Below are 16,618 nucleotides of genomic sequence, written 5' to 3'. Positions count from 1 at the left end.
ACCTGTGCAGCTGGCTGCGAGCACCTGCTGCCAGCTGGCAACATTGAAGGGACACACCACTGGGCAGGTAGCATGGCTCTATTGTAGAAGGGTAATGTATCCAGGTGTCAGAACCCCACAAAGACAAAATCTCCACAGAACTGGAGAGTATTATGTCAGCAGTGGACCCAAAGGTAGCTAGAACTTCCTCTGAACCCACAACTTGGTCTATCCAGAACATTCAGGCCCAATAGGCCCTGCTACCCAGCCCATCTTCCCCCATATAGAGGGGCATGATGAATGAGTGCACCCTTCTGGGGTGGGTTGTTTCCTAGTTCCACAGGACCCCGACCCACAGACACCAGCGTGGAACAGGGGCCACTCCTAATTTCTGGTACTTCCCATCCTCCACCATTCATGATAACTTGCTGTCACCCTGGGCTCTCCTGGATAAAAAAGCACAGCCCCACTGGCTCCTAATGTTACCAGATGCTGCTTGTCTACTTCATCCACTCCTCACTCCCTTCCCTGAAGTTCAACAAGGTATGTAATCAAGCCAGAGTTTTGGTGGGTTGGTTTGTTTGTGATCAGGAAAAGGAAGAGTTGCCCCTACTTTGGAAGTACCACTGAACAGCAGAGCAAGTGTCCAGAGCCTCTGTTTATAATAAATATTTACCCTCAGAGCCTGAAGTGTAGGTCCTCACAAATACACAGACACAAATGTGTGTGTGTCTCTGTGTGTGTGTTTGTTTGTGTGTGTGTGTGTGTGTGTGTGTTGGGGATGGGTTACGTGGGTTCTTTGACCCCTGAACATCTTTCGTGCAGGCCCCAGTGGTCTTTCTGAGGGAGAAAAAGTTGTGTGGAGAAAAGGAGAAAAGATGTCTATTCTCCCTAAATTAATCTATAATCTCATTGCTATTTCAATCAAATCTCCAGAGGAATTTTTCATAGAACCTGACAAACTGATTCTAAAATCCATGTGAAAAAGAATATGTATAAGAAGAGCTAAAATAATTTTTTGGGGAAAAGAACAAATGAAGGATGACATTATACAAGGTATCAAATCTACAGTAATTAACAGGGTATGGCATTGGCACAGAAGTAGACAAATGAGTGAAAGAGAACAGAGAGCTCTCAAGCCAACTCATGTAAAGATGTTAAATAAAATAATAAAAGCTGCATTTATAAGTCAGTGGTGAAAGGATGGACTATTCAACAAATAGTGCTGAAGTAACTAGCTTTCCATTTGAAAAAAATTAAATGAGATCCCTACCTCATACTATACACCCACATATTCCACATAGCTCAAACAACTAAATATAAAAAAGAATAGAAACCTATAATGGGAAAAGTAGAGATTTATATATTTGTGACTTTGGTATGGAGAAAGTCATTTTAAACAAACACACAAACACAACCCAAAAGTCAAGAGGGAGTGGTTGACAAATTTGAATCTACACAAAAGAATGATATTTTTTAGGCAAAAGACGCCATCAATAAAGTTAAAAGACAAATAATAAACTGGGGAAATATATTTGAAATGTATGTATTAGACAAAGAACAATCAAAATATATAGGTAATTTCTGTAAATCAATAAAAAGGTAAACAACTCAAAATAAACATGGGCAAAGTATATGGACAGGTAATTCAAAAGGAGAGTTACAGATGGCCAACAGGCATTTGAAAAGATGTTCAGCCTCTGGGAATCAAGGAAAGGCAAATGATAACGACCACCGGATATCATCTTTCACTCATCACATTCAGAACTCAAAGTCTGACTATATCAAGCGCTGTCAAGAAGTTGAGCAAAACTGCTACTCTCATACACTGCTGGGTGGAGCACAGCCATTATGGGTAGGAATTGGACAACACCCATTAACATGGAAAATGTGCATCCCCTATTACCTGGCAACGCCACTTCTTAGCATCTATCATGAAGAAACTCCTGCACGTGTACACAAATGTTTATTGAATGGATGTTTATTGAAAGATTGTGTTAGCCACCACAATTAAGAAACAGCCTAAAAGTTCATCAATGGGTGAATAGTTAAATAAATCCTGATAAAAATCATACTCTGCAAAATTACATAACATTTTAAAAGAATAAGTTAGGACTTCTGCTTCTGGGAAGATGGAATGACATACTTTTCCCTGATCCTCCCTTTACAGCATAACAAATAACCGTGAGCATTATATATAAAATGAACACAAAAAGACTGGAGAGGAGGTGGAGAGAAGAACGTACACCTGCAAGAGACCTCAGGACTCAAGGAACAGCATGTGGTGAGTTCCCTGGATTTTTGTTTTGCCTCATATATCCCAGAGTTGAAGCTGAAAAAGTCTGCAACCTGAAAATACCAACAGGGGCAGATTTTTGTAAAAAGCCTGCTCTCTTACCAAGACAGAAAATTTTATACACTAGTTCTTTAGCCAAATACCACAGAAAAAAATGTGTGGTCCCATTCCCAACCCCACCAGCAAAGGAGGGGTTGAAAACATAGCTTTTCACCCTTGCTAAGTTATAACTAGGTACCCCAAATTTCCCCACTGGGGTGAAGTCAGAGAAGGCTGGGCAGGCATCTGGGATAGACCTACTAGATAGAAAATCAGCAGTGGTATATAGGAACTCAACAACACCCTCAAACAACAGGATTTAATTTGACATTTATAGAACATCTCATCCAACAGCAGAAGAGTACACATCCTTTTCAAGTGCCCATGGAATACAAAACATGTTAGACATATCCTGTGTCATAAAACAAATGTCAACAAATTTAAAATAATTGAAATCAAATGAAATGTATTCTGTGACCAAATTGGAAATCAGTAACAGAAAGATAAGAAAATATCTAAAACTTGAAAAATAAACAACACACTTTAAAATAACCCATGGGTCAAACATGAAAATTTAAATTTCAAGATAAATTTTAAAAATACATTGAACTGAATCAAAATGAAAATACAACATAGAAAAATTTATGAGATGCAACTAAAGCAATGCTTAAAAAGAAGTTTATAGCTCCAAATGCTTATACTAGAAAAGAAAAAAGGTCTCAAATCAATCATCTAAGTTCCTACCTCAAGTAACTAGAAGAAGAGCAAAATAAAGCCAAAGCAAACAGAAGGAAGAAAATAATAAAAATAACAGCATAAATAGGCAGAATTGAAAATAGAAAAATAGAGAAAATCAATGAAATAAAGAGCTGCTTCTTTGAAAAGATCAGTAAGATTGACAAACCTCTAGCAAGACATACAAATTGCTCATATCAGGAAGGAAATGAATATCACTACAGACCCTTCAGACATCAAATGGATAATAAGGGAATACTATGAACAATGCTACATGCTTTGACAACTTTGATGAAACAGACCAATTCCTTGAAAAATATAAACTTCCCAAATCTACCAAATATGAAATAGATGATTTGAATAGCCCTATAACTATTAAAAACATGAAATTCATAATTTTAAAACTACTCCCTTTAAAATCTCCAGGTCCAGATGGTTTCACTGGAGAATTCTACCAAATGTTTAAAGAATTCTATGCTAATTCTACACAATCAGTGTAACAAACTAATAGAAATCACATGATCATATTAATCAATGCAGAAAAAGCATTTGATAAAATCTAACACTTATTATTATAAGTTAAAAAAAACTCTGAGACATAGGGCAAAAAGGGAACTTCCTTAACTTGATAAACAGCATCTACATAAAACTTATACCTACTATATATATTTTTTTTCCTGGATCAAGCAATATTAGACTTATACCTAACATTAAACACAATGCTTGAAAAACTAAATGCTTTCCCCCCCAGATTGGAAGCAAGGCAAGGATATCTGCTCTCACCACTCTTATTCAACATAGTGTTGGAAGTTCTAACCAGTGTAATAAGGCAAAAAAAAAAAAAAAAGAAAAAAGAAAAGATAAAACATGTAGATTATAAAAGAAAAAATAAAACTACTCCTATTTGGAGATGGCATTATAGTCTACATAGAAAATCCCAAGGAATCTACAAGACAATTCCTAGAACTAATAAGTGAGCTTAGCAAGGTTGCAGGATACAAGATAAGCTTGCAAAAATAAATTGTATTTCTATATACTAGCAATGAACACATGGATGCTGAAATTAAAAATACAGTGCCATTTACACTTGCTCAAAAATGAAATACTTAAGTGTAAATGTAACAAGATATGTATAGAGCTTATATGCTGAAAACTACAAAATGCTGATGACAGAAATCAAAGAAGACCTAAATAGAGAAAGAAATATGTCACATTCATGGATCAGAGGACTTAACATAGTAAAGATGTTAGTTCTCCCCAAATTTATGTATAGTTTTAGCTCAATCTCTATCAAAATTCCAGGAGGATATTTTAAACATAGACACGTTTATTCCAAAATTTATATGGAAAGGCAAAGAAACTAGAATAGCCAAAACAATTTTGAAAAGGGAGAATAAAGTGGGAGGAATCACTCTATCCAATTTCAGGACTTACTATGTAGCTACAATAATCAAGACTATGTGGTATTGGTGGAGGGACAGACACACAGATCAATGAAACAGAGTAGAGAACCTAGAAGTAGACCCACACAAATATGCCCTACTGATTTGCAACAAAGATACAAAAGCAATTCAATGGAAGAAAGATAGCCTTTTTGAATGGTGCTGGAGCAACTGGACATAGACCAAAAAATGAACTTTGACCTGTGTAGTGGGCTGAATGGTGCCCTCCCAAAAGATAGGTCTACGTCTTGATTCCTGGAGCCTAGGGATGTTACCTTATTTGGAAGATGAGCTTTTGCAAGTATAATTAAGATGAGGAGATCATTCTGGATTCAAGTGAGTCCTAAATCTAATGACACGTATCCTTATAAGACAGACACGCAGAGGAGATGATGATGTGAAGATGGAGGTAGAGATTGCAGTGACATGGTCATAAGCCAAGGAATATTGGCAGCCAGCAGAAGCGGGACTAGACAAGGAAGGACCCTCTCCTAGAGCCTCCAGAGGGAGTGCAACCCTGCCCACACCTTAAGTTCAGACTTCTGACCTCCACAATCATGAGAGAATACATTCTGTTGTTTAAAGCTACCAAGTTTACAGTTACTAGTTACGGCAGCCTCAGGAAATGATATAATCTGTCTCACACCTTATACAAAAAAAAAAAATCAACAAAATGGATCAGAAAATTAAATGTAAAATTATAAAATTTTTAGGAAGAAACAGGAAAGTGTTTGGAATCTAAAGCTAGCCATATAAGCCAGACCTTATACTTGACAATCAAAACACATCCAAAAAAACAAAATTGATAAATTGGACTTCATCAAAATTAGCAAGTTTTGTTCTATGGAGTCCTTGTTAAGGGGATGAGAAAAAGCTTCAGACCAAGAGAAAATGTTTGCAAACCATATGTCTGACAAAGGGCCGGTATCTAAAATGTATAAAGAACTGTCAAAACTCAACAGTTAAAAATTCAAAAACTCAACCAGAAAATGGGCTGAAGACATAAATAGACAAGTCACTGAAGAAGATATACAGATGGCAAAGAAGCTCATGAAACAATGTTCAACATCACTAATCTTAGGGAATTGAAATCTTAGAGAATTGAAACCAGAATGAGATACTACTTCACACCTAGAGAAGAACGGCTAAAAGGGAAAACAGTGAGAACACAAAATGATGATGAGGATGCCAAGAAACTGGAATCCTCATACATTGCTGGTGGGAATGTAAAATGGTACAGCCACTCTGGAAAATAGTTTGCCAGTTTTTTTGTTTTTTGTTTTTTTTGAGATGGAGTCTTGCTCTGTCATCCAGGCTGGAGTGCAGTGGCGAGATCTCGGCTCACTGCAACCTCTGCCTCCCAGGTTGAAGCAATTCTCCTGCCTCAGCCTCCCAAGTAGCTGGGACTACAGGTGCGCACCACCACGCCTGGCTAATTTTTGTATTTTTAGTAGAGATGGGGTTTCACCATGTTGGCCACGATGATCTTGATCTCCTGACCTCGTGATCCACCCACCTTGGCCTCCCAAAGTGCTGGGATTACAGGTGGGAGCCACCGCGCCTGGCCGTCAGTTGTTTTTTTTTTTTAAAAAACTAAACATGCAATTACCATATGACTCAGCAATTGTACTCTTGGGCATTTATCCCAGAGAAATGAAAACTTATTTCCACATAAAAACCTGTTACGTGATGGTTTATAGCAGCATTATTTATAATAGCCCAAAACTGGGAATAACCCACATGCCCTTCAGTGGGTGAATGGATAAACGGTCTTTGATACACCCATGCCATGGAAGACTACTCGGCAATAAAAAACAGCAGATTATTGGAAAAGGGGTAGGGGCAGACTATTGATACACACAACAACCTGGATGCATCTCCAGAAAATTATGCTGACTGAAAACAAAATCCCTAAAGTTTGCATACTGTGTGATTCTATTTTATTACATAACCTGGTTGAAACAACTGGATTTTAGAAATGGAGAATAGATGAGTGGTCGCTAGGGGTTAAGTAGGAGGTTAGGGTGGGAGGGAAATAGGCATGGCTATGATGGGATGACTTGAAGCATCCTTGTGGTGATGGAAATATTCTGTATCTTGACTGTATAAAGGCAACACCCTGCTTGTATATTGTACTATAGTTTTGCAAGAAGTGATCATTGAGGAAAACTGGGTGAAGGGTACATGGGACCTCTCTGTATTATTTCTTATACTGCCTGTGAATCCAAAATTTAATCACAATTAAAAGTTTAATTAAGAAAACAAGAATGAACTAGATCCATATGTCTCCTAAAACAGAAAGGTTTCCAAGACATATTCCTAAGTGAAAAAAAGCAGATTAGTGAAAATGGTGTGACACCATTTATTTTTAAGTACCCACATAAAACCAAACTGTGTATGCACAGAAAGAGATTTGGAAGAAGGTGGGCACTCTACACTGATAACAGTGGTTACCTCGGGAGAGCAGAGTGGGACCGGAGAGGTAGAGATTTGAATTGTAGTTGAATTGATTTTTTTTCACAATAAGAATATTATTCCTATGTTATTTGTATAATAAAAACATCACCCTGGACACAACTACATTGTTCTAGAAATGCATATCTGTTTTGCTTATCCTGATTTCACCTATCCCTGTGTCACCAACACTGTGGTCACAGGACCCAGCTCATAGGTCCCCTGCCCTTGAGCCTCAAGGAAGTGGCTACTGAGCCTCCTAATTTGGAAATAGGCCCACCAGCAATCAAGGCTACCTTTGAGGTATGGAAGAACCACCTGGAAGAACCAGTGCCCCTATGACTATGAATCTACCCACTGTGGCTGATGACAACTTAAATAATACACAGAGCTCAGTCCATGCCAATTAATGCAGCAACAATTTCCATAAGATTCAAGTCAACAAACTGTTGTGCAAGTTTCAGTACCGGAGGCAGCAAAGGCCTTCCCACCTGCTGACCTGAAAACATGGCAGCAGTTGAGCCTCTTTAGAGGAAACTGTGAACAGCAGGAATGAGTAACAACTAGTAACCTAAATCCAGCTGTACCTGGATGAGAGCAGACTCACTAGAGTGGCCCCAGGGAGTACATCCATTCAATCATTTATCCATTCACAATTTATTGGACACCTACTCTGTGCCAGGTACTGTCCTAGGCACTGACTATAGCAGTGAACAGAACAAAGTCCCTGCCCTCATGGAGCTCCCATTCTAGTGGGAGAGCCAACGATAGGCAAGGAAAATAAATAAATTACATGTCAGATAGTATTAAGTGCTAGGAAGAACAAACAGCATGGATGGAGGATATGAGGTGTTGAGGGCCGGGGCTTGAAATTTTAGAAATGGTGGCCAGAGAAGGTAACAAACTGAGAAGGTAACAAACTGAAACATACTGAAAAGGTAACAAACATTCCAATGGAGATGGTGAAGGAAGTGAGGGAGCCAACTACAAAGATATCCAGTTGTTCTGGACATTTTCCATTTGTCTGTCCACATCTTTTCCACCCTTCTCCACCCAGCTTGTACCCTGGTAGGCTGACCTGTGTGGACGGCATCAACAGGCTCCCTTGCCCTCTGGCTTCGGGTTAGGTTTGACCAATGGGAAGCACCTGCAAAGAAACCAGAAGTAAAAGGAAAAGTGAGATTGGGGTATTTAGTCAGCCACTCTCTCTGTTCAGGGTCACCATGAGTTGGCGGCATCCCTCTGCCAAAGGCCATAGCTCCTGTCAGGTGATTCTCTCCACACAGCAACCTTTCCCAGTTCCTGTGAGCACACCCTCCAGGGATCCTTCCTGACATACTGGGCAAAAGCATTCCAGGCAGAAGGAAAAGCAAATACAATGTGCCTGGAAAACTTAAAGAATGATCAGGAAGCTAGTGTGGCTGGAATGGAGAGGCAGACGATGGGATTTGTAGGAGATCATGTCAAGGAGGTAAGCGGGACCAAATTATGCAGGACCTTGTGGACTACTATAAAGATTTTGGCTTTGAATCCGGGTGAGATGGGGAGCAAGTGGAGGATGTTGAGCAGAATACTGACATGCTCACACTATGTTTTCACAGCATCACTTTGGAAGACTGGTAACAGGGATACTAAAATAATCCAGGCCAGAGACGATGGTGGCATGGACTAGGGTGATAGCAGTGGAGGTGGCAGGAAGTAGCCAGATTCTGAATCGATTTTGAAAGTGGTGAAGAAAAATCCTGTTCCACTACAATGACCAGGGCAAAAGGCCAAACTCAAGACCAGCAACTTATTCCTCAGCATGTCATTATGTATGACTGAAAGTTCTGTTATGCAGCAAGATTTCAGAAGGTCCTGCATGCAGCATGATAATCCTAATACCCTATCACATGTGTGGGACGTACAACTCTGGGCCAAGGTCCAATCCAAAGGGTTTCTAGACTGTTCCTGACTCCAGAACAACTCCAGAAAACGATCATCATGGGTTTTCTAGCCAACTTACCCCACCCCAAAGCCGTATCTCCATGGGGTGGTGCTGGGTGCCATTTTGTCCCCTGCTCTAAACCCCTTATTGGCTCCAGCCACTCTACCTCCATTGGCTCCTCCACGAGTTGGCTTAACCATGTGACATCAGAATTTTGGAAAACACTATCCACAGCCTGTCCTGTCCATACCTCCTGTCCTCTACTCACCGACTCACAGTTTGACAGCAGACAGAACACGTCCAACCACTGAGCAGATAGGGACGTGGGTCACACAGTCAATCAGAACAGAGTGTGGGCAACAACTCAAAGGTGCCAATATTTTGATAAAGATTTTACAATTTTCCTGGGAAAACAGGCAACTGTCAATCATATGCAGGTCATTAAAAGGGAAGAAAAAATGGAAAACTTGGCCCCATAGGCTGAAAGCCTCCAGCTTGAAATATCTCCTGGGAACAAAAGTACCCTGGTATTTTTTGGTGCACAGTGTTGATTCTCAGAATGAGACCTGTTGCTTCATATTCACGAACCCCCCCAGCAAAGGCACCCAGCTGGAAACTGGAGAAAAGCACATGATTCTGAGGGCTCATTCCAAAGCCAGGAAAAACTGATGGTATTTTGTTTATGTTCAAAGAAATCAATCCAAGGAGATCAGCCCCACAGCCAAAGTCAGCAAGACTGGAGAGCAAACTGCTGCCAACCTCTGGGTCCTGGCCCACTCATCAAGGGGAGAGGATGACCTTCATTGGAATCTGGGATCCAAGACTTTCAAGCAGTGTGCCCTTGGGCAAGATTCTTAACCCTCCTTAGGACCTTGATTTTCTAATCTGTAAAACAGGGCTAATTCCTACCTTACAGAGTTGTAGTAAAGATCAAATGAGCTTTTGTGTGTCTAGCATAGCCCCTGGGATACTAGCTGCTCAGTATGTGTTCGTGCTCTTCTCATGCCCACCTTTCTTTGGCAAGAGCCAGGCCAGTGATGTGGGGCAACTCTGGGGTTCCAGTGGTCCCTGGTGCCTTAAGAAGAACTCTCTGAGGGATTCTCCAACTCTTACATGCCAGTGCTGCTTTCTGCTCTTTATTAAAAGGGCATCCCCGGGTAGCTGCCATTTGATCCCAGCAGGACATGGTTCCATGCACAGCTTAGCACCAAAGGGCACTAATGCCTATTAATTAACTGTACATTCAGCTGACCTGCCAAAGCAGCTGATTTTATTTTCAGAATCCCAAATGTTTTCTTATTCCACTCCACCATACCTGAATCCTTTATGTATGTGAACCGCCAATGCAGACGTTTGCTCTCCCTCACTTTCTTTCTCTTTCATCCTCTCAGCATCTCCTCTCTTCTCCACACTGCTCCCTCTGCCTGTCCCTTGCCTTGGCTCCTTCTCTTTCCTAGCTCTTCCACAAACCCTCATCCAAAGACAGTACTTGTAGGGAGAGAACAGGTAAAAATGGCTCAAGTAGATCCATGGTGAGGTTTGAAAGCGACCGTTCCACTTCCTCTTTGCCCTGCCATACCAGCCCATCCTCAGCCCCACTTTCTTGTCCATTCACACTGGGCTGGGCAATGGAATTGCAGAGCAAAACGAGTCATGGTCACTGCCCTCAGAGTCTTGTGGGAGACACTTGCAGTCCCATGGTGTATATGAAAAACTGGATGGCTAGGAGCAGTGGCTCATACCTGTAATCCCAGCACTTTGGGAGGCCAAGGTGAGAAGATCTCTTGAGGTCAGGAGTTCAAGACCAGCCTGGCCAACAGAGCAAGAACCTTTCTCTACAGAATTAATTAGCCAGGCATGGTGGCACATCTGTGGTCCCAGCTCCTCGGGAGGCTGAGGCAAGAGGCTCATTTGAGCCCAGCAGGTTAAGGCTGCAGTAAGCCGTGATGGCACCACTGCACTCCAGCCTGGGCAACATTCCAGCGAGAGCTGGAGAGGAGGGTGCATAGAGGTGGGAAGGCATCTGCCTGCCTCTGAGGGGTTGGGGAAATGCAGGAGACTTGCACTGGGCCTTGATGCCTGAGTGAGATTTTTCCAAATGGAAAGAGGGTCAAAGAGCATCCCAGGGGTGGAGATAGCATGAAGGAGAGGAAGGCAGTGTGTGTTTGGGGTTCTGTGTAGCCACACAGTAAGGTCTAAGAGACGGATAAACCATGAATCTGGAAAGGGGAACGCGGAGCCAACTCACCAAAGATGTGTCAGGTTGGTGGGAAGCTGGATCGCAGGGAGTGAGAATGCAAGGCTAAGCAGTTTGGACTTGTCGAATGTTGGGAAGGGACATGATGAAAGCCATGTTTTAAAAAGAAAATTCTGACAGGCAGAGAGACCAAAAGCAGAAAGGAGGCCAGTAAGGAGATTGCTGCAGTGGTCCTGTCACAAATTGAAGTCCTGAAACAGGGTGCTAACCACGGGAACAGAAATGAGGAGGCAGAGAAGAAATACCACTGGGGCCTACTTTCTCTACCTCTGGCCTTTATCCTGGAGTCATTCTGCAACTTTCCCAACACCTTCTCCCTTGATAACCTTAATGGAACCTGGGCCTCAGGTCTAACGCCTACCTCAACGTGGGCTTATCCCAAATTTATATCTTGAGAGCTGACCTCTCACCTGCCCCTGGGATCAGATTCTGGTTGCTTTCTGGACAGTTTCACGTAATCATCTCATCAGCATGTCCAAAATTGCCATCTTGGTGCCTGCCCCTCAGCCCTAACCCAGTCTGGTAGAACCATGTAACTCAGCTACATTACGGGCTTCTGGGCCTAACCCAGCCACTGACGAATCATCTTACATCTCTATAAGGCAAACGTGATTCCCCAGTTCTAAACCACCAATTTATAAGTGAACTTAGAGGACTCAACACATTCACACCTTGGAGGTCGCCTTGCTTCACACCCCATTGTCAAGTTCCTCCACAGTGGCCCTCAACCAGGGCTGCACTCTCCTGTCCCCTGGAAGTATTTGGAAATGTCTAGAGGCACCTCTGGTTGTTCAAAATGACTCCGGGGAACTACTGGCATTTAGAGTCAGGGAATCAAGAGGTTAAACATCCTGCAATGCACAGAATCCCACCCTGCAAAGAACTGTCTCACCCCAAGCGACAATAGTACTTTCACCAAGAAACACAGTGACCACTAGCTCAATGAGGCAGGGACTCTATGTTGTTCTCCACTGTGCTCTCAGCATGCAGCAGAGTGCACCGCACATGAGGATGTGCAATAAGTGTTGGTTAAATTAACAAATTGGACTGGGTGCAGTGGCTCATGCCTGTAATCCCTGCACTGTGGGAAGCCAAGGCGGGAGGACCTCTTGAGGCCAGGAGTTGAAGACCAGCCTGGGCAACAAAGAGAGACCTCTGTCTCTACAAAAGTTGTTTAAAAAAATTAATATAGCTACTCATTCATTCATATAACCAATGCCTACTGAGCGCTACCCTTGGTGCTGAGGATAGAAAGAGGAACAAAACTTGGGCAATATGCATTTGTATCTCAGCCTGCCTCAGCTCGGTGGGTGGGAAACGTGATCCTGAGATGGAGGCTAAAAGTCCAGAATGCCTCGCCTTCCATAACTACCAAGGGGCCCCTTCCCAGCAAGGGGAACTTACAAGCTAAATGCTGAATTGAAAATTCATTCATTCATTCATTCAACCAACACTTGGATGGCATAAAACTTTTTGAAGCACTTTCTCAGACATTATCTTGCTGAAGTTGGGCTGCCAGGAGAGGAAGGTGGGGGTGGGGGCTGAAAACTGGGGCCTGAAAGGTTCTAGCTCAGCTCTGCTGGGCCCGAGCAGACAGGCCCTAGCAGACAGTCTCCTGGGACTGGGGCGGGGCGGTGGGGGGCTGGGGGGGTGGTTCTGGTGTGAATGGAAATATGCACCACATGGCCTGAATTGCAGGGCCGACCTCAGGCGCCCACAGCCCCAAACACTTCCAGATGGATTTATTTATAACTCCCAAACCAGAGGCAGCACTCCTTACTGCTTTTCCTTACTCCCCTCCCCACTCCTAGAGCAAGCCGTGGCCGCCCCTCTCCACTCCGGAAACCAGCAGGAGACTGGGAATGTGCAGCCGCTGAACCACAGCCACAGCCAAACTTGGGCCCCTGGTCACCGCCTGTCCCCTAGGTGGCAACAGCAGCTCACGGTGTGGGTGTGCCTGTGGAGCCTGGCCAGATTCCTGCCCACCTGGCCCATCTGGGCTGTCACAGGACGGCTGCTAAATGGGCAGTGCGAGCCAGGCACATTCACTGTGGCAAGTCTCGGTTCCAGATCTGCCTCTACTTCATAATGCCACAGTCACACCCATGTCTTCTCATTCTCTGTCTCCGGGACATTCCTAGCCCCTCCCCTTCACCATCTCCCACAGAATACTGCTTCTCACTGCTGTCAGAGGCTTTGGACTCTGACATTTTCCAAATCAGGAAACCGAAGCTCAGAGAGGTTGAGCAACTTGTCCAAAGTGACACAGCAAGTTAAATAAAAGAGACAGAAGTTGCAAACCCAAGCCCTGCACCCTGATACTAATGCCTCCTAAACCTCAGCTTCTTCATGTGTGAAGTGGAACTAATGCCAGGCAGGTGGTGTGGTTAGAAGCGTTGGCTCTAGAGTGGCTCTGCATGGAGCTCGTGATGGTTCTGTTATTTACTAGCTGGGTGACCTTCCATGAGTCACTCTTCCTCTCCCAACTCAAGATTTTTTTAATCTTTCCTTTAAGTATTAAAGAGATAATGAACGGCTTAGCATAGGGTCTGTCTGGCCTGCAATACAGAGTAACGACTATGATAGTTTATTGTTCAATTGAATCATTATAGAGCTTACAGATCCCATCTCTTGATGAGATTGGGAGCATTCAGGGTGTTATGGACATAGATCCATCTCAAGATATGGGCCAGGCCCCATGCAACATCACCTTCTGACTCCTCACATATAGAAGTAAACTTGGGCCTGAAGAGATTAAGTGACTTGCGTAAGGCCATACTTGTAGGAATAGAGGAGAGAGTTGAACCCAGTTCTAGGTGGTTTAGCCCACCCAGCTGAACCTGAGCATTTTGGTGACCCTAAGCAGGGCTGTGGACACATGAAACCTGGAGTAACCTAGTGGCCCTGGGGCTGAGGCCTTCCTATCTCCCTCCGCTCCTAGCCATGGCTTGAACTGGTGGTGGCTGGAAGGGATAGGGTAGCAAAGAAACCAGAGCAAAGCTCCAGAGTGAAACTTCTAGATGTACATATCTGCTGCCTATAAATCCTCGTTGCCCTCAAAGTTACTCAGAACCAAAGTATGGCAAACCCACCTCTCTGCCTCCAAAGGTCCAGACAAATTTTCCTGCAGCTGTTCAGCAACACATGACACCAGATTTCTGCTTCAGTGGGAGTCTTTGGCACTCACATTCCTTTCTGCTTGCTGCTGTGCAATTAAACACGCATAATTTCTCCATGTTTTCCCATCCCGCACCACACGTCAGTACCACCAGTGACAGCATGAGGGAATAGCACAATCTCTGTGCACATATGGACAAGGGAACCAGTGGGCACTGTGTCAATTGAATGTGACTCACCAAATGGGTTCCAAATCCCATCAGCAATTAGGGTCTATTTATCTGTATTTCCCTCATAATATCAGTGGGCTACCTAGGATGCTCAGAATTCCCGATAGTCCAAAAATAAGTGCAGTTATTTGGTAAATACCCAGCACACAATAAGCATTTAATAAACGCTCAATCTCTAACCAAACAAAATTAAGTCTCGGAGTTTGTGAGTTTGTAGACAAACTTTACCAGAGAGCCTCAGGGGAAGCTCCTCTCTGCTTCCAGCATTGATACTTAGGAAAGTTTCCTTATGGAACAAAGGCTTTGGCTCTTACCATGGAGACTGCCAGATCTACAGCTCCAGTCCTACTGGATAGGCTCTCTGAGCCTCGGTTTCCTTATCTGTGATATGAGAACAATATCACTAATCACAAAGTTGTTCCGAGACATCTGACACTGAGTCGGGTACATGGTACTCTCTCAATAGATGTTACATTTATAAAGCTTTATCTTGTAGCAAAAGTAAATTCTAACACACTCTAGAATTATCTAGAGTAAAATTATTTCTTCCCTCAATATTGATCAAGCATCTACTATGTCCATAGCAGCATAAAAGAAACAAAACACATTCAAAATAAAGTTTCTTTCCTCTAAGAGACTGTAATATAGCTGGAAACTTAGGCAGGTGTGAAATATGTCAGATAACTCAAATGCCTTTAGAAGCCAGGAAGGTACTATAAATGAGTGAATGAGGTTAGAGTGAGACAATAAGGAGTAGTGGAGACTGTGTCTAGCTGGAGAGCACATACTCCATCTAAAGTGGAAGCTGCCACCCGGCCATGCCAATCTAGCTAACTACTGTCTTGGGGGAATACAGATCCAGTATTACCAGATTTTTCTGTTTTTCAAAGAAGCTAGAAATCCAGATTGTATGGAAAGATTACTAATTGCTACATGTTAGCACATAGTTTAAAAAGAAACAAACCACACGCAGACTAAACAAAATACACCTGTGGGCATTATTTGGCTCACCAGCCAACAGTTTGCAACCTCTCCATAATGGTAGATGATAAATTTGTCAAAATAAGTGCTGCTGACAATAGTCCTAGACACATACAGAGGACATGAGTCCCTTGGGCTGGGATGATCTGGAAAGTTTTCCTCAAGGTGAGCCTACCGTAAGGTAGGATTCAGACTGGGCCCCAAAGTATGGGTGTAAGTCTGACAGGTAGAAAGGAGGAGCAAAGAGCTATTGACAAGACTGAAGGTAGAGACAAGAATGTTGTAGTCAGAGCTCACAAGCGGTGAAGAGATGGGTCTGGCTGTTAAGGCTTCCCGGGGGGGAGGGGCAACTTCTGGCCATTCGGTTGGTCTCAGTGGAGGAGGTTTCTCCTGACGAGAATTAGGGATCTCAGTGTGGAGGAAACAAGGGAAGATGGGAAACTGTTACTTAGAGCGTCTGTTTCTGAGAAGCCAGTCAGAGAGAAATAGTAAACACAGACAGACATATACCTCATTGGCAGGGGTGGGAAAAGTACATTTTAGTTAGGTCCAGGGCCATTTCCAGAATAAGGCAATGTAAAAGTCTATGAGAAGAACAAATAAATAATGCATGATCCTAGCTGCTGACTAGAAACAGGTCCAGAAGGTGGGAATGGGTAAACCGTAGCACAGCGAAACCAGCCATGTTGGAAAGGAGGGCTCTGGCACCATATAAGCACTGTGGAAAGGAAGTAAAAAGCCAGGAATGCACAAAAATCCTGGAAAGTATTTTTTAAAAGACTTTAGTAAGAACATAGGTAAAATATGTGTCCACGATTAAAAGCCCCAGGGTTTAGAAGCCATTCCCCTACAAGGCTGTCTGACCGGCTGGGTGAATGACTGAAAGGGGCATCTTACTCCAAAGGGAGAGCACAGAGATGTGTGGCAATGCAGGTGTCAGGAAGAATTCCATAGGCCCCACATCAGATTTTGTGACCACTAAAATGACAGGTGAGGCAGGAGAAGGTCATGGAAAAAGCACAAGGGTGATAGACAGGATTATAGCCCCCACAACGATGTCCACATCCCAACCCCTGGAACCTGTGAATGTGTTCAGTTACATAACAAGGGGAACTAAGGTTTGCAGGTGGAGTTAAAGTTACTTATCAGCTGACATTGACT

The 16,618-nt window shown here is 43.1% G+C and overlaps 1 protein-coding gene across 1 annotated transcript in view; it reads right to left on the bottom strand.

Annotated features, from left to right (window-relative positions):
• Nucleotides 1-16,618, bottom strand: part of NHSL2 (NHS like 2) — a 246,498-nt gene that overhangs the window by 131,852 nt on the left and 98,028 nt on the right. Inside the window, exon 2 of the mRNA XM_032757163.2 lies at nucleotides 8,024-8,092. Coding sequence (XP_032613054.2) covers nucleotides 8,024-8,092 — 69 coding nt within the window. The remainder of the gene's footprint in view (nucleotides 1-8,023; nucleotides 8,093-16,618) is intronic.

The sequence above is a fragment of the Hylobates moloch genome, unplaced genomic scaffold (assembly GCF_009828535.3).
Source record: "Hylobates moloch isolate HMO894 unplaced genomic scaffold, HMol_V3 SCAFFOLD_7, whole genome shotgun sequence".
Taxonomy (NCBI): Eukaryota; Metazoa; Chordata; class Mammalia; order Primates; family Hylobatidae; genus Hylobates; species Hylobates moloch.
Note: the sequence above shows the minus strand (reverse complement) of the source record. Positions and strands in the feature narration are given on the sequence as shown.